The following is a 22326-nucleotide window of genomic DNA, read 5'->3' on the forward strand; positions in this document are numbered from 1 at the left end:
GTGTAAGATGCTGGAAGAGCCCTGTTTTCTAAGTGGAACATGGACCTTCCCTACATAGGATATTCTAAGAAGGGTTTTGAAAAAGAGAGCATGGCCCCATGGATATGAACAAGCTTCTCAGAAAGTGATCACTCTCAATGAGAGAAGGAATAGCAACATCGAGGAACCGTTCCCCATATTGTCACGGCCGGTAGTTAACTACCGGTCCTGTGGTCCATGCAAGCAGCCTTTTCTAGTATTGAAAACCATACACCAGTAGGATGCTTTACCTTTGATGTCCCTATTATGTGGTATCTCCTGCCTAGGGACCATGGAATTCGGCTTCATCTGTGATTAATGGAACTTTGGAGGGAAGACGTACCTTCCCAATATAGACAATGCGATAATAGCCATCAAACTAGAATAAGGTGGTGAGAGATGAGACGATACTCAGTGATGATGATAGCAAATGATAGTTTTAGGAAGGTATTTATGGTACTCTCACCCTTTGGTGCACCTAAAGATTAAATCTCTCATCATCGGGTTTTGGAAGTAGACCGGCATTGCCCCAGCTTGGTGAAGTCGAAATGGCACATTGCATTTTGCAATGGGAGAGAGTATGGTGCCTGATGTTGGCCATCTAAATGGTGCATGGTTTGCATTGCAGATATGCAATGCTCGATAGCTGCCATCAAGAGATAGACGGCTATCAACAGTGTTGCACCATATATCGCGTATAAGCTGTCTTGTTTGATAGCTATTTGTCTTCTAACGAGGATCATTGAGCACTGTACAGTGCTCTGCAATGCAACCCGAGGATTTATGCTCATCTCGGTTATATTATAAGATATACAACAATGTCAGGATAGGGCACAATGGATTGAATGAAGGCGGATATCGACATTCTTTTGAATTGGTAATAGGAGATCTACATGTTTTTCTTCATTGTTTGCTTTGTTGAACCATGGTTTCCTTGGTTGCAAGTAATAATAGAGGCTTGAACTATGCAGGTGAGTGATGGGGGATTCATAAATAAGCTTCTCTCTATTTCTTTGCAAACTCATTTCTTCTGTTCTACTGCCTTCAGAGAATTTAGAGAGATAGAGAAGGGCGCATGTGCATGAAATCCTTGTTATGTAACTAGAGGGAGTATCAAACAAAGATGGGCTTGTCAAGGTAGGTGCACTGTCATTAATAGTGGCCGGTGGATTTCGTTTGGGAGATGGACATGGAAAAAGAAGACAAATAGAAAGGTATGATGAGAATAGATGTTGTAAAGAGACGTGTGTTTAAGAAACTAGGTAATTTTGGTAGAAGCTATGATCACCATCCAAATCAAAGATCGCTGCTATCCATGGCGATGTACTTGTCTTGCTGCCAAAACTTGATTCAGATCACACGTCATCTATATGGACAAAAGATTATAAGATAATTTGGTTCAATGGATTAGTCTAATTGAAGATTATGATTGTAATAAGATCTGTCAAGTAGTCTCAGCTGGAGATGAGATTGCACATGTTTATAGATCGAACAAGATTCAAGATGGAATGATGGCAGATTTCCCAATAGTGCGTTTGTGTGTGTGTGTGCGTGTGTTTGTTTTTGTTTTGTGTTTTTTGGAGGTGGGATGGGGGGGAGTATAGATGAGATGCTATCTGAAGTAGATTAACTGCGTGGGCTTAACATTTAGAGCAAACAGTAAAAAAAAAAGATAGAAAAAAATATGTTGGAAGAAAAAAAATTTAGGAGAGAGAAAATATTTTATTTAAAAATTAAGTCATATAAGAAGATTCTCTCTGCACGTCTGTAGGAGGCACCAAAGATACTTTTAAATAGGGTATCACATGGATGGGGTATTTGATTCTTACCTAAATTTAAAAGCTTAACATACACTAACTCTCTGTTTGGTATGAAGATGGATGGATGGATGAAAGAAATGATGGATGAATTTTTCTTTCATATGTTTAGTGAAACATAGAAGGATGGATGGAAATGATTTTCTCATCTATTTGGTATAGGAAAAATGAGAAGAATAATAGATGATATTTTTATAATATTTTACTAAACTATCTTTTAATAAAATATTATTATTATCAATTTATAATACTTATTTATACTAAAAAAAGTAAATAATATATAAATTTATAATCTTTATAATCTATAATTATATTAAAAAGTATATAAATATTTAATTTGATACATGATTTCATAAATTAATTATTAATAAATTAATTATATAAATAACTAACAAATTTATAATTTAGTTTAAATAGTTAATTAATATTATACAAATAGTTAATTAAAAAATAATAAATATAAATTGAGAAATAGAAGATAATCTAATTATTTAATTATAATTATGAAAATTATATATTAAAAGTAAAACAATGACTAATAAAATTTGATAGTATATGATTAATAGTATATATAAAAATATATATAAATAATATTAATGAAAAAATAAAGAAGTATTATATTTTTATCAAAAAAATTAATGAGGGATAATTTTGTCAATGTAAAAGTTCATCCTTCAATGCTCCATCCTTCCTTCATCCTCCCAATTTGGAAGAATGCAAAAAGGTGGGTTAAGGTGGATGAACAATCCATCTTTTTCATCTATCCTTCCTATAACTTTTTAAACCAAATAGTAGATGGAAGCCATCCATTCATCCAATTTCATCTATCTACCCTCTCATGACCCCAACCAAACGTAGCATAATAGATAAAATTATTTTAGAAGAATAACTAAGTAGAATAAAGAATATATATTCTAAATGAGATAGAATAAAGCTAGTAATAGAATCCTAATACAAGTAGGACAAGCAATGGACTTCTACCACTCTTCCTAATTGCGAAGTCCATGTCGACAATGTTGAATTTCTTGATGTCGTGAAATGTTATAGTAGCCATTATCATCATTGCTACAATAACAACAATATGTAACAACTTATTGAACTAACGATTAAATAACGTAACTTTTTATTAGCTCGGACAATAAATTTTTTGTTACCTTGTTTCTTTCGATGCTTATCCTGGAGTTGATGATATCCTCCAATACTTCTCCACATTGGCTCTATAGTCACTATACAAAGATTTCATGGAATCTCCAGCTTACATAAATGAATATTAGATTGCTAGTTGCAATAATTGTGAACATCGACCTTTATTTAAAAATAAATTAAATCAATAATAAAACTTTAACCATACTTGCATGGCCACACTTGTGTTGCTCCATATATCTACATATAACTCTCTTTTTCTGAACATGAAGTCAAATTCTCTTGCATTAAGTCTTTTAATAACTCAAACTTTTGAGTCGCTTTAAAACGAAATGATACTCCAAAGACCTTATTGAATATCCAGGCATAACATGAATCATCTCCACCAAGCATATCCTTTCATTACTTGATCTTTGAAATTGCTTCAAAATTAGTCATCTTTTCATCCATATGGCTAACTAAATCCTCATAAGAAATAGCCATATCTTTGATAGCTTCAACACAAGACTCTTCTACATGATTCGATTTTTCAATGTGAATTTCTATGTCTAGATCAATTGTGGTATCTTTTGACTTTTTTAAAGCAATTTTAGAATCCACTGATTTTTCAAATGAGATTTTTTTTGAACTTGATAGAATATCTATTTGATCAAGCTCCTCCTACTTTAGATTTTGTTCTGGACCTAATTAATCTCTAAATTGATCTGCTTTATTATGCTCTTAATTTTGTTCTATACATCCCAATCTCTAACTGATCAAACTCCTCCTACTATTTAGTCTTCTTCCATATTTTAGAGAAAGCTTAGAATCAGAATCCACTCTTCAAGTAATATTTATTTATAATGTCTCATCATGCTAGAATTTGAGTAAATGGCTGTATAAATATCCTTTGTTTTTTTTGGTTTTTTTATATCTTGGATTTGAAGATAATTTTTTCTATCAACTAAAACTTGAATAATGTACGTCATCTTTCTAAATTTCAAATTTCAACTCTTATTGTTACGAGTATGTATTGGCATCATCTATGACTTATCTAGGATATCCTATAAAACTTATCCTTTTAAATAAGACTTAATTAATAGACTTCCATATTGAATAATATGTATTGTTCAATTTACAAAGAGAAGTAGCAGTCGTTAAGGTAGTCATATTAATGTTGGTAAGGTCAAATAGTCCATATACTTGTACCACTATATAGTGAATCATTGGAAGCTCTTAAATTATATCGACCTACAAACATACGAACTCACAACAAGCAAATCGTCGCTTTAAAAACTATACTCTAAATAAATAAATCAAAGTCATAAACTACTTGACCACTCTTCAGTCTCGCTCTAATATCATATAAAGCCACAAACACATGATCTACCAATTTTTAAAACTATAACTCTGATACCAAGTAAAATAGCATGCTATCCGAAATAGATTAATTGTATTGGCCCAAGAACAAGAACAAACACAAAAAAATAGAGAAAAAAATGTTGGAAGCAAAAATTTAGAAGAGAAAAGTATTTCATTAAAAATTGAGTGATGCAAAAAAACTCTCATGTCTCACCAAAAGGGATATTTCTCCCTCTTTCTCTTTCTTCGCACATCTAAAGTGGATGCCAATGGTCTCTCTAGATAGAGTATCATGTGGGTGGGATATTTGATTCTCAAAAACTAACACTCACTAAAAGAAAATTTTAATTATTTTAGAAGGAATAACTAAATAGAATAAAGAATGTCTATTCTAAGTGGGATAGAATAGAACTATGAATAGAATCTCAATGTAAGTAGGACAAGCAGTGGACTTCCAATAGGTGTGGGATTGTGTGAATTAGAGTAGGGATGGCAGTTGGTCAGGTTTGGATTGGATAGGCCATTATCTGTACCCATTTCATACTTACCTTGGGGTGAAGTAGGGGTTAGATGGATCTCCATCCAGCAAAATAAAAATTTAATAGACACTTATCCATCCATTTGGGTTTTAAAAAATAGAAAAAAAAGAAGCAAAACATTAATATAGATAGGAGAAAGACCACGTACTATTAATATAGATGGAGTTTATATTTATTCTAAAGTATTTCTATTTATTGCAGTAAATTTTATGTTTATTTTAGAGTATTTATATTTATTCTATTTTTATTTATTCATGAATCTGACTCTTTTATATTTTTTTAAAAAAATTTATATTCAAACATTTTTTATTCTTATTGTTTATTATGGGGTAGGCCTAAAATGATCGGTAATAAACAATAAAAATAGAAGATAAACATAAACTTAAAATAGAATAAACACAAATTTCCTACGGAATAAATATAAATCTTTCTAAAATAAATATAAATAAGTCACGAATAAAAGAAATATAATAAATATAAATTCTATGACGATAAATAAAAATATTCCAAAATAAATACAAACTCAACCTCCCTGTTTGGGCATTTGTCTCATATAGAAAATAGCCAATAATTTTTTGTTTTGCTATATGGAGATCCATGCAGATCGGATGATGAAAAATCTAGTCGGACTTGGAATCAAATTGAATCGATCTAAATCTTATATATATATATATATATAAATACAAACTCAACCCCCCTGTTTGGGCTTTTGTCTCATATAGAAAATAGTCAATAATTTTTTGTTTTGCTATATGGAGATCCATGCAGATCGGATGATGAAAAATCCAGTCGGACTTGGAATCAAATTGAATCGATCTAAATTATATATATATATATATATATATATATATATATATATATATATATATATATATATATATGTATATATATATATAACATAAATAAAAAGCAACTACTCATGTTTGGCTGTAATAACCTTTATACTCTTATATCCTTTAAAATATTGTAGTATTATATTATCATAGTATAGTATTCTTTTACAATAAGATAGTATTATATTATATTAGTATAGTATTACTTTATAATAATACAGTATTGCTTTATTATATTATATTAATACTGTATTTCTTTACAATAAGATAGTATTATATTATATAAGTGTAGTATTCTTTTTTTAATGCAGTGTTGCTTTATTGTATTATACTAGTACAGTATTTTTTTTATAATAAAGTAGTATTATATTATCATAGTGTAGTATTTTTTTTATTATAGTATTACTTTATAATAATATAATATTATTTTAAAATAATGCAGTATAATTTTATAATAGTATAGTATTACTTTATAATAGTATAGTATTATTTTATAATTGTAAGAATAATTACGTTATTTTATTTCTATTTAGATAGTTATTTTTAAATTATATTTTAAATAAATAGTTATTTTTATTTAAAATTTAAATAGATAATTATTTTTAAATTTTTTTTAATTTACCCTTGTATATATTCATTTTGAATTTGTTGTCAATTAAGATTAAGCCAGTTGCGATGCCTGGCTTGAATGCAGAGTTCAGGTGTGTGCGAGTCACGGACAACCTTTTAATAAGGCGACGGAGGAGCTGTGTCGTTCCCGAAAACCCCGACAAAAACGTCAGCCTCTTCTTCTTCCACAGAAAAAGTTATATCCTACCTTCCTTCTCCCTGTCACACTCTCTCTCTCTCCTCACTATGCAAAAGCTAAAAAGCCCTGTAGTCGAGGAGAAGGAGACGCCATTTTTTTTTTTTAAAAAACTTACAGTTCTTTTACTGCAGAGTCCAAAAAAACGAAAAAAATGAACCATTTTCCTCTTCAGGCTCTCTACCACCACGTGCCTTGACCGCATTTCCCATTTTTCTGGCGAAGAGCATCTTGACCCTTTGAAACTTGGTGGACCCCACCTTCCTCCATAGAGCATGTGCAGAAATAAAAAAAAAAATCCTTCCCCAATCTAAACCTTGGTTAGGTTGATTATAAGCCCTCTTCCTTCCACATAACTCCATAGCTAACGAGAAGAGGGGGAAGGGAGTTCCGGATTGAGATATGGTGCGTATTGATGCAGTTATCACCTGCTTAAGAGCCTTAGAATTTATTACCATCACTCCTGCTGTTTCACTGGGCCATATGCACAGCTGAGAGAAATGGGGAACGGGGGCAAAACACACAGTCTCACGCGCCCACACACACACACACACAGAGAGAGAGAGAGAGAGAGTGATGGTGTCCAAGTGCAACATTATTATAATCTGAGTAATATTCACAACAGAGGATACCAAGGGGAGGGGGCCCCGTGCTTGCCTACACATGGGAGTACAAGAACCCCCTTCCCTCAATACCCAGACACGAGAAGATGGTGGACAGAATTATTATGGAACAAAGCTATCATCATGATCTGTATCACTATCTATAGGCTAAGGGGGGCCAAAAAAAAAAGAAATAAAAAAAATAAAGAAAAGTAAATAGAGGAAAGAATAACAGAGACCAGCTGAGCTCGGGGAACCTAACTATAGCCCCAACAAAGCTACACGCTGGTCTCTACTCTCTCACTATTACCAACTGTAGGAAGGAAGAAAATAGAATAAACTAACTGAGGAGACTCCGGGGACCTCTATGGGAAGCATATCCCTCTGCTAAGATCTCCCCTGTTCAGAAAAGGATGAAGATAGGCATAGGGGAAGAGGAGTACTGGCTCCTCTCCTCTTCTATGCCTGTGATTCCAGGTCCTTTGAGTTGATGAATGTCCCATGGAAACCGTAAGGAACTCTGGATGGCAGCTTCACCGATGCCTCAAGGCGCATGTCGGCGGCGTTGACGATGAGCAGCTCCGACTCCGACGTCTTCTCATTGTGCATGAAGGTGAGGACGTACCCGTCGTCCTCCCTCGGCGACGACGGGTGCCTCGGCACGAAGTATGGCTCCCCGCCGTACCGCTCCTCGCCAAACATGAACTTGGCCACCTCGCCGGTGAAGAGGTCGACCTTGGCGAAGCCCGACACCTTGGGCCATGGCTCGGCGATGGCCAGGTAAGCGTAGCGGGTCTTCCGGCCGAGCTTGTTCCGGTTCACCATTCCGGCCTCGAGGTTCAATTGGTCGGCAGGGGCGAGAATGGGCCGTCGGGTGGATTTTCCGGTGGTCCGGTCGAGCCGGATCTCCGACAGCACGCTCCTGAGGCTCTCATCGCTCTCGTTGAATATGGAGTCGGCCGGCGTCATGCAGGAGCCGATGACGACGACCTCGCCGGTGCCGGGCTCCTCCCAGGCGTTCCAGAGGTGGAAGCAGAAGCAGTCCGGGACGTCGACCCACTTCATCTCCGACGCGTCGGCGGCGTGCTTGGGGAGGATTCCGAACCGCGAGGTCTTGGTGCGGTCGTAGACGACCGGTGAGCCGCCGTGGATCATCTCCTGGAGCTTGAAGACCACCTGCTGGTCGGGGACGACGACGAAATTCTCGGTGATGGCGAAGTCATGCATCATGGTCGGCTGGTCGAGGGGGATCTCGACGTCCGGTGACTTCTCTCCGGCGGGGGAGAAGCGGAAGTACTTGAGGTATGGCTTCTGGATGACGTCGTAGCTGAGAGCGAAGAGCTCGCGGGACACGGGGTCGAGCTTGGGGTGGGCGATCATAGCGGAGCGGAGCTGGCCGTCGAAGTCGTAGCGTCCGACGGTCTCGAGGTCGCCGGAGCGGGTGATGCGGACGTGGTAGGGGAGGTCGTCCTCCGACATGGCGAGGAGGCGGTCGTGGAAGTAGATGAGTCCGGCGTTGGCGACGCCGGTGCCGTGGGAGGGGTCGACGAGGCCAAAGAGGGAGCGGGCGTAGAAGAGGAGGAGGCGGGCGATGCCGGAATGGCCGTGGAGCTCGCCGATGGCCTTGGGGAAGATAGGCCGCCCGAGGGCGTGCTCCTGCCGGAGCCGCTCCGTCTCGGTGAACCGGCACGCATAGCTGGCGGCGCCATTGCGGAGGTGGACGGCGTGGACCATGCCATCCCCATCGAAGAAGTGGTGGCCGGCGACCGGCTGGAAGTGCGGGTTGGCGCCGTTCCGCACGTATACTCCATTGATGAACGGCGGGATCTTGCCGGAGACGGGGAGGTGGTGGTGGGGGGGCTGCTCGCCGACGGGGGCGAAATTGCCGGCGATCTGGACGGCGGGGTCGGAGGTCTTGGGCAGCGGGTGCGGGCGCTCGAGCACGTTGGATATGAAGGCGTCCTCGACGGTGTCCAGCGCCGTGGCAGCCAGCCGCTGGAGGAGGTTCCAATTCCAGTGGGGCCGGGCGGTCTGGCCATCGTCGCGGCGGTAATTCCGTTGATCGGGTTTGCTGGAGGGCTTGGTGATGGTCGCCGTCGACGACGGCGATGGCAAGCCCACATCTTTGACATAAGGAGAAGGGGGGTAGGAGGAGGAGGAGGAGCGGGTGGGGAGGTTGAGGAGGGAATGGGAGGAGGTGGAGCAATGGATGGAGGAGGGAGATTTTCTTCGTTGTTTGATGGATTTAGAGCGGTTGAGGCCCAGGAGGGGACTCGATTGGTGGGCTCTATAGATTGGATTGGCAGCTGCTGGGCATGCCATGGTTAGTGTTCCAAGGAGGAGAAGAAGGCAGGGAGGGGTGTTTGAAAGTTTGTCTATATGTCTGCTTCAGGTTCTTCGAGGAGTGGAGGGATTGCAGGTCGGTGATTTTTATTTTTAAAAAAAAGGATTTGAAGTGGTTCGAGTTGGGAAGAGGGGGATTGGGAGTGGGAATGTATTTATAGAGACGGGGGAAGGGATGGGGTGGCTCTCAAAATCATGGAGTTATGAATGAGGTCTCCACATCGACACCTTAGAGAAGCCCACGTGGTGGAATCTGCAGAAAGGGGAAATGGGGATTGACATGGATTTCTAGGTGGCCAAATTAAAATGTTTTCCTTTTAAAAAAATTATAGAGAGGGGGTGGGGTGGGTTCGGGTTGTATGTTCCGCGCAAAAGAATGATGATTCTTCTTTTGCTCTATTGTCCGTTAGATACAACCACTATCTAGAATTGACATTCTCGATGCTAAAACTGCATTAGCCATTGGAATTTATTATGAGATAAGAGGTAAGGAAAATAAAAAATATCTATAAGAGAGGATTAATAAAAAGAAAGCGAAGAAAATATTATAAGTCAAGGAGTAAAAAGGGGGAAAGGTTCAAGGAGATGTGTGCACTAATCAAGTCATCTTGTGCCATAGTACTTGACTATCTGATAGCTCTCGTCCATTTTCTTTTAACACAAGGATTTCTACTTACAGGAGTTTGTAGAATCCTTTGAAGAACTAAATAAACAGGACAACTTCTATTAAGAAATGTTCTTGTGTTCCTCTTCTGCCAAATTTATGAAAAAGGATGGCTAAAAGTTGATCCTCTGCTCTCCTAATTTATACTTAGAATTTCTTACAACTCCATTCAGTTCAAAGATTATGAAAGTTCATCAGCTTACTTCTTAAATTCAATTGGATTATAATAGAAGTCTAAATGCCCATGATATCTAATGAATGAGTAACATATTTCGATCTTGAACCATAAAGAGCACACCTTGAGCTCACTTGCCATCCTTTTTTGGCAAGAATTTCTCCCATATGAAGTATCTTTTTCAATGCTAGCTATATGAATACTTTCATAGCATGTTTGATTTGTGGGAGTTGGACTCTATAATGAGAATGAAAATGAATGATTTTCATTTCAACCATTTGGTTGGTGAGAGTCTTATTGTCATTCTAATTCTAGAATAGCATGTTTACACCGCAATCCTTCAAAATTCAATCCCTACATGCCCTGTAAACATGGGCATTAGGTCGGGCCACCAATGACACAACCCGACCCAATATGAATTGAGCATGGCCCATTTGCTACAATAATGGACTTTGCTAGCCATGGCATATATAAGAGAGTCGAGCTGGGTTAGAGGTTTTGCGGTCCATGGTCTAGGCTCGGCACGGCTCATAAGGGCTTGGGCTGGCACGACCCGCGGGCTAGGTACGGTCAGGCTCATGTGCCAGTCTAGCCCCCTTGAGATGGGCCGTGCTTGGCATGTCCCGTAATGATTTTTTTTTGAATTTAAAAAATAATTTTTTATAAATTAAAAAAAAATTATAGAGTAAATATAAAAATGATAAGGGGATATTAGATTTTTTTTTTTTTAACAAAAAGTCACTTTATAATAGTGGGGGGTTTGGTATGGACCCCTATCGCTTTATTAATAAAAATCAAAATGGTACAAGGGAGGGAGGGGGGCTAGGCCTAACCTCCAGGATATAATGAGGGAGAGAGAAGAAATAGAGGTGACAGATCCAAATGGGTCGTGTCAAGCACAGCTCGTAATAGCTCCAAATTGACTGTGCCAGACAAGGCCCATCATGAGTCCTTTTTAAAAAAAATAAAAAAACAGACCCATTAGGCTTGCGAGCCTGATGGGCCGTGCCTGGCACGGCCCGCCACCTTTGGGCTTAGGACCATGCCAGGCCAGAGTTTTGTTTAAACAGATCGTGTCGGGCACGACTTGTTAAGCCCTGAGCCCGATGGGCCTGGGCCGTGATGTGCCAGGCACGGCCCATTGCCTGTGTCTAATGCTCTCCCTTAATAATCAAAGTCCATTCTAATTCTAGTTCTGAATCAAATTACAAGCAAATGTGTTGAGAGATATAGCAATTTTAATTCATGTATATTTTAATCCATTCAGATTTTAATTCCAGTAGTAAATCAAACATGCCTTACTTTTTCAAAAATTGCTGCCTTCCGCATAGTCTTGTAGTATGAATAAACTAAGTCATTATTGTTGATAAACCTGTAGTAAGATCTTACTACAAAAGTACCATTATAACAGTACTATGGGTGTGTTGGTTTGCAATCGAAATTAGAATCGGAATGAATTAGAATGAGCATCATAATGAATGTATCACTTTTTGTTTAGTTCGTGATAGAAATCAGAATTAAAATAGAATTTGAATATCAGAAAAGAATAGAATTTGAGTTTTGGAGGATTGGGTTGTTTCCATCCTTTCTTCGAATCAAAGTGGGACCCCAACCATAAAGATTCCAGCCAAATAGTTGGAACGGGAGTTATTGATTTTCATTTTTATTCTAAAGTTCAACTCTGTCCAGCTAAACATATCCTATTTTTGATCGGCATAATTCATAATTTCTTGTTATCACATGGAATGTTGATCGGCATATTCATATTGCAAATGTTGCCACTTTTATTTATTTATTTATTTTTTCTCTGTCTGTATTAAATCTTTTTCAGAATCATTCAATCTAGACTTTGGTACAAGGGGACTCCGTGGACCCAAGGGATGTATGGTAAAGGATGATGATCCTATTCCTATCATGAGCACTGTATTGGTTTACACCATTTTCTTTTTTTGTTGGGTTGAAATTTCTTAGAATGGAGGAGAATTCAGCGTATACTGTTCCTGGTTGACTTAATGGGCGTTGTGAATTAATCACATCAAATCTTGACGATGGCAACGATTGAGAGGGTTGGGCTGACACTTGGTGTGTGTTTCATTATGCCTTGGAGGTCCCTCTCATGTCTTGAAAATGTGCGGTGCTTATCAAGCATTCCAAGCAAAAAACACCGCCCACGTATTGGAAAAGCTTTCTTCGATCATTCAACGCCGCGTTTGAAACTTTTTTCCAATGACTTGCAAGTATAAAATTGGAATTTTTTCTCTGGTAACAAAAGGGGTGGCAAGATTAAAACACCGCCAATTGCTAAATAGAGCTTGACTTCGTCATCCACCTCTTGTGCTTGCTAGAGTTGCTAGACAGAAAATATTCTCTGCTGTGCCCCTGTTTTTATCAGCTGATATGCTCTGGCAAACTAAAGAAAGTCTCACCTGGACCTCAAGAGGGAAATTGAGCTGGAATATCTGATTCAAATTTGTTGCAGTCCCATCTTGTCCCAGCTATGGGTTATCAAACAGCTATGGTCTTGTTTGTGTTTTGTCTGCTTTGATAGCCCTGTCTTACCATAACTGATCTATTATGTATATTTTGTTTGTGTATTTGATGTCTTATAGAGATTTTTGCCGGTCTGTTTGGTTTTGTTTTTCGTTTCTAAAACTCTCTCAAACTAGTATGTTCTCTGTAACTTTATTCTTCTGATCGTCAAATGAATAAAAGCAGGTGGCAAAATTACGACCGTTCTAATGGTTATTATTGTTCTGCTCTTCCTGCTTCCCCACTAAACTCAAGGATTATGGACGGGTGAAATCTACAAAAATAGGAGGGGCCGATCAATCCTCATCTCACCCACCTGAGTAGGTGGGAACATCAAATTCTTTAACTTATTCTTACGTGCTTAGCATATGACCATTGTGTGGTCTTCAGATGTCTGGTGGATAAATAATATTATTGGGTAGAGAAAGAGGAAACGTGACATTGGCTCGCCACCTTTTGATTTCATACGCGGTGCAGAGCCAGACGTGGACCGCCCACATTCGCTACAATTCTTTTTGTTTTTTTGGATTTTGTTTTAATAAAGTCTCCCGTCTGGTGTGATTTGTTTTTAAACACCTTTTTGTTCCAATGAGGTGGACCAATGCGCCGCGTTGCATTTTATTGAGACCTAACAGCTTACTAGACTCTTCCGAGAATTAGGAAGCCGAGGGAAAATTTGATCGGCTGCAAAACTTTGGCCCACCGAACCAATTTAGTTATAATCTAAAATGAGTGGATTCCTTCATCCATGTTGTTGTTAATTGATTTATTAGCTCTTTGTGGAACTGAGTGGCGGTAATAGTGTATTTAAATCAAATCAATCAAGCTCCAAAAATTTTAGATATTAGGGAATGAGTCCATGTGACCCTGAGGTGTATAAATGCCAAATGAGACTTACCATATTAAACTTTTCAAACAAGCACTAGCGTCTGGTGAGGACAATGAAACGCAGCCAGCTTGCAAGACCTATAAGACTGGATTCAAGCATTGTCTCATGTATATATGGTTAACCTGACTACCATATTCCAAAAGCTTAGGTAGGGTTGCCAGAGATATATATGGCGACAAGATATATATGCCAGAGATATATACGGTAAAAGGAATTGCAAGTTTGATGTAGACAGATGATGCCAAAAAAAAATAATATAAAAAATATAAAATAATAAAATAGTCAGAGGTCCATCCGCTTTTTTGTGACATCAAAACTTTCAACCCTGCATATTTCTCGAGAGATGAATAGTGTAACAAATTGAATCACATCTTTTGTTATGGAGCACTCCTATGGCTAGATCTAGAGATAGGGTGAGGCGTGCTTGCTGTGCTGCAGAATCTTTTGTATTTTGATTTTATAAGCTATGTTCATATCGGAGTTGTGTGACCATTTGCTTGTATCAAAAAATAAAATAAAATAAAATAAGCTTTGAAAGATTTTAGTTAGTTTGGGACTCATAAAGGAGATATATCGCCTGAGTCCTATCTTTTCTACTGAATAATTTTTCTAAATTTTATTTTAGGAATGCATTGCAGGTCTTTTTGTTACTTTATTATTTGATGGTTAGGAGTGAAAGTCGAATAGATAATATCCATCCAAATCTATTTTGGTAGCTGAATCTTTCTAGATATACTTATAAATTTAAGCATTCAACTAATATCCATATTCATATCCATATCCATTAAAAAAAAATAGATATGCATATAGAATGACAACAATTCGATCTATATATGAATATCCGATTCTACTTTTAAACTTATTTAATTTTATATATTATGTATAAAATTTTTAAGAGAAATATATAATTATATTAATATATTCTTAATTTTATTTACTATCTATTGAATAATATCTTTAATTCTGTGGTTATAAAGTCTAGTTATCTAACTTATATTCGTATTTATATCCTTACTTTTAATATTCTATTTGTTGGGTATAAAATACCCACAGCCGAAGTCCTCAGCAGAATCAGCTCCAGGAGGTCCGCCCGGACTCCTACGGGAGCCGGGCTTCGTCGCCAACGTCAACCGCCGGTAAGGTTCGTCCGGACACCTACGGGAGCCGGACTTCGCCAACAACCTCAACCGCAAGTAGACTCCGCCCGGACTCCTACAGGAGCCGGGCTCCGTCCTCAACATCAGCTGCCGGTAAGTCTTGTCCGGACTCCTACGGGAGCCGGACTTCGCCTTTAACTTTAATTGCAGGAAGACTCCGTCCGGACTCCTACGGGAGCCGGGCTTCGTCCTCGACTCCAACGGCTGCAGACAGACTTCGTCCGGACTCCTACGGGAGTCGGACTCCGCCAACAACCTCAACCGCAAGTAGACTCCGCCCGGACGCCTACAGGAGTCGGGCTCCGTCCTCAACATCAGCTGCCGGTAAGCCTTGTCCGGACTCCTACGGGAGCCGGACTTCGCCTTTAACTTTAATTACAGGAAGACTCCGCCCGGACTCCTACGGGAGCCGGGCTTCGTCCTCGACTCCAACGGCTGCAGACAGACTTCTACGGGAGCCGGACTCCGCCAACAACCTCAACCGCAAGTAGACTCCGCTCGGACTCCTACAGGAGCCGGGCTCCGTCCTCAACATCAGCTGCCGGTAAGCCTTGCCCGGACTCCTACGGGAGCCGGACTTCACCTTTAACTTTAATTGCAGGAAGACTCCGCCCGGACTCCTACGGGAGCCGGGCTTCGTCCTCGACTCCAACGACTGCAGACAGACTTCGTCCGGACTCCTACGGGAGCCGGACTCCGCCAACAACTTCAACCGTAAGTAGACTCCGCCCGGACTCCTACAGGAGCCGGGCTCCGCCCGCGACTTCAACTCCGAGAGGACCCCGCTCGGACTCCCATGGGAGCCGGGCTCCGTCGCCAACTTCGACTGCCGGTAAAACCCGTCCGGACTCCTACGGGAGTCGGACTTCGCACCTGATTTTGATTACAGGGGACTCCGCCCGGACTCCTACAGGAGCCGGGCTCCGCCCGCGACTTCAACTCCGAGAGGACCCCGCCCGGACTCCCACGGGAGCCGGGCTCCGTCGCCAACTTCGACTGCCGGTAAGACCCGTCCGGACTCCTACGGGAGCCGGACTTCGCACCTGATTTTGATTGCAGGGGACTCCGCCCGGACTCCTACAGGAGCCAGGCTCCGCCCGCGACTTCAACTCCGAGAGGACCCCGCCTGGACTCCCACGAGAGCCGGGCTCCCACGAGAGCCGGGCTCCGTCGCCAACTTCGACTGTTGGTAAGACTCGTCCGGACTCCTACAGGAGCCAGACTTCACACCTGATTTTGATTGCAGGGGACTCCGCCCGAACTCCTACGGGAGCCGGGCTCCGCCCGCGACTTCAACTCCGAGAGGACTCCGCCCGGACTCCCACGGGAGCCGGGCTCCACCCACGACCCCAACCGCAAGGAGGACTCCGCCCGGACCCCTACGGGAGCCGGACTCCGACCGCTGCCAAACTTCAGCCGACGGATCTGCACTCCCTGGCAGGACACAATAATGGCCACGATCCTGCTCCACTTCCTGCAGCGGATTTCGCGCAGCTCCATCACTCCCTGACAGGCCGCAGTAACAGTCGCAGCTCTGCTCCACTTCCTACGACGGATTCCGAGCAGCTCCACTACTCCCTAGCAGGCCACAATAACGGCCACGATCCTGCTCCACTTCCTGCGACGGATACCGCGCGATTCTCCCGTCTGCTGGCAAGTCGTGACAACAGACGCCGCTCCACTCTCCGCGATAGACTCCACGTGGCACACCCCGGTGATAGCCACGGGTCCACTCCACTACTCTTCGCAGCAAACTCCGCCTGACCCTGGGCAGCCCACTACCAGACGGTTACAGATGTCGCTGTCAGGCTACTACCCCCTTCGCCTATAAAAGGGGGCTCCAGATACGTTATTCTATAAGCTCTTATCTTTCATCTAAAAACTCTGCTAAATTCTCCGTTCGAGCACTCCATTCTTGTTGAGGCAGAGAACTGACTTGAGCATCGGAGGGTCTTGCCGGAGCAACCCCACCTCCGGTTTAGACTTCCTTTGCAGGTCCTGGCGGCGACCACGACTTCCTCGACTCCAGCTTCTCCGGCGCGAGCGGATTTTTACACCAACAGGATTGGCGCTAGAGGAAGGGCCTGTGTCTTCGTAGTACCCTTGTTCTTGAAGGAGCGTTCAACGGAGCCGCCTCCGATCGTCTCCTCCGACACCCACTCCTTGTTTCCCCCACGGGATCCATACTTGATGCCTCCTCGCAAGGCATCCACGCGACGGTCCACGACCTCCGCGGCCAGATCCCAGGCTCCGGCCTCCCCTCCTGTTTCTCAACCTCCTCCTCCTCCTCCGGCGGCAGCGGTCGGCACGGAGCAGTTTGACCTGCTGGCGCAGCAGGTCAGAGGCCTCACCGAGGCTGTGCAAGCTATGCAGCAGCAGCAGCCGCAGGCATTGGTACGCCCGAAAAGGGCATCCCCGGAACACCAGAATCCGGCGGCGGGACGGGCCACCTGGGCCAGCCGCCCCGTCCTTCCTGGGAAAACGAACCCGAGGGTAGAGAGCCCTCAATCGGACCATGACTCCACCCCTGAAAGATTCCTGCCTCCGTTCTGCCAGAGGACCCTCGAGACTCGAAGTCGAGAGGATTTTCTGGACCGGAGGCTCCAGGAGATGAACCGGCGGATCGAAGAACTCCGCCATGCGCCCCCCGCTTATGGTGAGGATATTTGTACTGACCCTCCCTTCTCCCAAATGATCATGCAGGAACCAATCTCGCCAAACTTCAAGCTTCCCCAGTTCGAAAGCTACGACGGGACTTCGGACCCGGTTGATCATCTGGAGGCCTTCCGGACGATGATGCTGCTTCACGGTGCTCCTGATGCCATCTTATGCCGGGCCTTCCCGTCCACCTTGAAGGGAGCGGCGAGGAACTGGTACTCGGCTTTGAAATCGGGTACCATCTTTTTCTTCGATCAAATGAGCTATCAATTTGTGGCCCATTTTGTCAGCAGCCGGCGCCCCCGGAAGGGTTCGGAATCCCTCATCAACATCAAGCAAAGGGAAGGGGAGTCCATTCGGGCCTACATCAACCGCTTCAACATCGCGGTGCTGGAGGTCCGGAACTTGGACCAATCAGTCGCAATGGCCGCCCTGAAGGGTGGCCTTCAGAAGAATGATCTTTTGTTCTCCCTGGAGAAGAAGTATTCCAGGGATTTTGCTGATTTGCTGGCCCGGGCCGAAGGGTACGCCCGAGCGGAAGAAGCCTTCAAAATGAAGGATGAAGAGACGGCGAGGGAGCGGCAAGTGGGAGACTCGAGTAAGCCCACAATTGAAAAAAAGCCAAAGGAAGCCCGGCTGCGTTCTCGATCCCCTCCTGGCCATAAGCGCACCCATACTCCACCCCGGGCGCGCAGGCAGAGAAGCCCGGATCGCGGGGTTCGGCGGGATTCCCCACCAGGGAGATTCCGCAACTACGCCCCCCTCAACGCCTCGAAGGCCCAAGTATTGATGGAGGTCAGGGAGCAGCTCCCTAGGTCGGAGAGGATGCGCACACACCCCGGGAAGCGCAACCCCAACAAGTTCTGCCTCTACCACCGCGACCATGGCCACGACACAGAGGAATGCATCCAGCTCCGGGACGAGATCGAGGAGCTCATTCGGTGAGGTCGACTCGACAGGTTCATCCGACGCAGGCCTGAGGGTAGAGGAGATCGGTCAAGGACCCTTCCGCAGCCTGAACCGCCAAGAAGGGAGGAGCAACCCGGGGACCGGCCTCCCATCGGGACCATCGACTCCATCATTGGAGGGCCTCAAGGAGGAGCGGACCACCCGCGACCGTGGAACTCAAAAAATCTGTAAATGTATCACTTACGATTTCACCTTGAATCTAAATTTCTTTCTACTTGACGTACTCTTCCCATCTGGCGTGGATTTATTACGACTGGATATGACCCCTCCAAACGCTTGAAGCAAAGTTATGTTAGGAACGGGGGAGAACCCCATCCTAACATACCCAAAATGAAAGTCCGACTATCTCAAAATCGGATTGGGGGAGAGGCCTTACAACGCCCTAATGTGCCCCCACAGCCATGTCAGGAACAGGAGGAGAACCTCGTCCTGACATGAGCAAAGTCAAAGGCCCGGTTCTTTTAGACCGGATGGGGGGAGAGGCCTTACAGCACCCTAATGTGCCCCCGCAGCCATGTCAGGAACAGGAGGAGAACCTCGTCCTGACATGAGCAAAGTCAAAGGCCCGATTCTTTTAGACCGGATGGGGAGAGAGGCCTTACAGTGCCCTAATGTGCCCCCACAGCCATGTCAGGAACAGGAGGAGAACCTTGTCATGACATGAGCAAAGTCAAAGGCCCGGTTCTTTTAGACCGGATGGGGGGAGAGGCCTTACAGTGCCCTAATGTGCCCCCACAGCCATGTCAGGAACAGGAGGAGAACCTCGTCCTGACATGAGCAAAGTTGAAGGCCCGATTCTTTTAGATCGGATGGGGGGAGAGGCCTTACAGCGCCCTAATGTGCCCCCACAGCCATGTCAGGAACAGGAGGAGAACCTCATCCTGACATGAGCAAAGTCAAAGGCCCGGTTCTTTTAGATCGGATGGGGGGAGAGGCCTTACAGCGTCCTAACGCGCCCTCACAGCCAAGCCGGGAACGGGAGGAGAACCTCGCCCTGGCTCGAGCAAAGTGGAAGGCCCGGACTCCTACGGGAGCCGGGCTCCGTCCACGACGCCAAGGAAGACTCCACCCGGACTCTAGACTCCACCCGGACTCTAGACTCCACCCGGACTCCAGACTCTACCCGGACTCCTACAGGAGCCGGGCTCCATCCACGACGCCAAGGAAGACCCCACCCGGACTCCTACGGGAGCCGGGCTCCACCCGCAACTTCTGCAGCAAGGGCTGATGGTGGCGAAACCCGGCCGCCCAACAAGATTGGATGAAAGGAAAAAGCCCCTCAGCGGCACCTCCTCGCTTCTATGCAACCCCGCGAAAAGCGGGGGGAGGGCCCTCACTCTGAGAAGAGGAGGAGAATTAAAAAGGAAGGATGACGAACTACGATGGAAACAGGTGAAGGATGAACCGCACCAAAAAAAAAAGAACTTCATCTCAACTGAAATGGGGGGTTCCTACCGAACACCCCCGGCCTCTGAAAAGACTTTCGACACCGCTTAGGAAGACAACGACATCCCCGAAGTAATGCGGAGCCCGGACGGTCAAGCTCGGGCTTGCGGTCATGTACGACGAGAAAGGCGAGTTAACGCATCGACGACCGGGCGCCCCCCAACGACGTCTACATCAGACAGGTCAAACGACAAGAGAAGTTTGGCGAACGGTAATTTAGCGCAACGCGCGGACGAGGTAACACAAAACACCCTTTTCATTTCATTTCCGATATACACGCTACAAAGCCCGGAAGGCCAAGGAAAGAAAGGCAAAACGACAAAAAGGGAAGTAAATACATGAAAAGACAGAAAGACGAAAAGAGCTCTAAGAAGGTCCGGCTCCCTCTGACCTAGAATTATCTACTCCATCCCTTAACCAGGACTGCCTTAGATTCTCAATTTTTTCTTCTAGCTCTCCCCTTTTCTGCAGCGCATCCTGGAGCGCCCGACGAAGTTGCTGGCTCTCGGCCTCCGCCTCTCGACGCTTCTTCCTCAAGACCTCGGATTCCGCCTCCGCATCCGTGACGGCCCGCTGCTCGTACGCCAGTTGGATCTTCAGTTGTTGCAGCTCAGCTGTCTTTTCCCCGAGGGAGACAGAAATCCCCTCAACGGTGCCTCTTAGGGCTTGGAGCTCATCAGAATCTCGGGCGGAAGTAAGCTGTGCCCTGCTAGCCAGCTGCCTCTGGAGACGGACGACTTCGTCGGCTGCCGCCCTGAATCTCCCTTTATATTCTTCCACCTGCCTGCGCCAGCTAGCCCGATGCACGTCGTGGCTCACCTCGGCGTCCTGAAGCTGCTGCTGAAGGTCGGAGACCTTCTTCGACCACTTCTGGTCACCGTCGACCCGAGCCAAGAGTCGGGATGAATTTCCTTCCAGCTGGCCGATCTTCCCCTTCGCAGCTGACAGTTCCACCTTGAGGGCGCTGATCCTGGCGGCATGGGCCCAAATTCGATCGCTGGCGCTCTTCTTGCATTCCTCGAGTTCCTTCACGAAGTCCGCCTTCCTACGGCTATACTCCATGATCCCCTTCACGTGGAGATTTCGAAAGTGGGTGGCCTCAGCGGTGGCTTCAGAATGACCTTCTCTCAATCGGCGGAGCTCGCCTTCCATCTTCTTTAACTTCTTTGTCAGGTGAAGGACTTCCTTCTTCAGCCGCTGGATCGTCGATTTCAGCGGGACCCCCAGGGGCAGGGGGAGTGCTTCTGCAGGACACTGCCATCGGAAGGCAAAAGCGTCAAAGCACGACTCATTGCAGGAAGGAGAATAGAGAGAAGGAGGGGGGGAGGAGAAGCCGTCCGCAACAAGAAATTCAACTTTATTGATTGGATGATTTTTGAAGACAAACAGAAAAGAAAAATTACGACGAAATAAAGGTACAAGATCGGAGGTCTCAGACCTCGGGGCGGGGGTTGGAGAACTCGGCGTTCCCGGTAAGGGGGCTGCGACGGCAGTGGCGGCTGGCGAGGGACCGGTCTCGTCTTCAGACTCCTCGTCTAGGAAGCTGAGGTCGAGCTCTGGAAATTTTCTGGCCACCTTCTCTTGGCAGAGCTCGAACCCCTTTATGAATGCTTCCTGGCCAAATTGGACCTTCAGGTCCCTCATCTCCGCGGAGGCCTTGAATTCCTCTATCGCAAGGGCTTTGGCCTCCGAGACCAGGACCGGAGTTTGCTCGACCAAGTTGGCGACCTCGGCCTCCGCCTTCCTCGCCGATTCCTCCAAGATCTGCCTCTCCTCCTCCCGGACTCGCTTCTCTCTTTCCAGGGCCTCCTAGAGGGCGGCTACTTCGGCCATCTTTGCTTGGAGGCGAGCAATCTCGGCCTGACAGCGTTCCTCCACCTGGAGGATGTCCCTCCTCGTGCGGCTCACCGCCTCGATATAGGTGAGGAGCTGGTGCCCAATCTGCAAGGGCGGCTAGGGAATTAGAATAAAGGCCGAATAGCCGTGTAAATGAAGATCCGCTTACCTCAAGAAAGGACCCCAAAGAGTCCCAGGCCCGCTGCTCAGGATCGGCATGGTCGATCCTCTCAACGATGTCAGGCAGAATGCAGCCGTCGATCAGCCGCCTGATCAAGTCCTTATCGTTGAAGGGATTCTCTGACCCCTCTTCGGAGCAGAGGGACTCGTCCGCAGCAGTTCGGCGGCTACTCATCCTGTGGGGCACCGATTTCCTTCTTTTCCCCACGATGGGTGCCTCCGTAGAGCGGACCCCCGAAATGGGGGCCCCAGTCGGTGGACTCCTCGAGGAGGCCCGGGGAGCCGTTGGCTCGGCATCCGAGGGAATGTCGATGGCCGGGGCCACCTGGACGGGTGCAGCTAAGCTCGACTCCTCCGCCCTGGCCCTCTTCGTCGATCCGGA

At 44.9% G+C, this 22326-nt stretch overlaps 1 protein-coding gene across 1 annotated transcript; it reads right to left on the bottom strand.

The window, feature by feature from the left end:
* Positions 1–7073: 7073 nt before the first annotated feature.
* On the bottom strand, positions 7074–9583 carry LOC105046802 (9-cis-epoxycarotenoid dioxygenase, chloroplastic). The gene has a single exon (XM_010925526.4). The coding sequence runs from the start codon at positions 9418–9420 to the stop codon at positions 7558–7560; it is 1863 nt and encodes a 620-aa protein (XP_010923828.1). The 5' UTR covers positions 9421–9583; the 3' UTR covers positions 7074–7557.
* Between the last annotated feature and the right edge of the window lie 12743 nt (positions 9584–22326).

Source organism: Elaeis guineensis, chromosome 6, assembly GCF_000442705.2.
Source record: "Elaeis guineensis isolate ETL-2024a chromosome 6, EG11, whole genome shotgun sequence".
Taxonomy (NCBI): Eukaryota; Viridiplantae; Streptophyta; class Magnoliopsida; order Arecales; family Arecaceae; genus Elaeis; species Elaeis guineensis.

Coding starts and splice junctions, on each gene's coding strand:
- LOC105046802 (XM_010925526.4), bottom strand. CDS start 9,420: ATGGCATGCCCAGCAGCTGCCAATCCAATCTATAGAGCCCACCAATCG.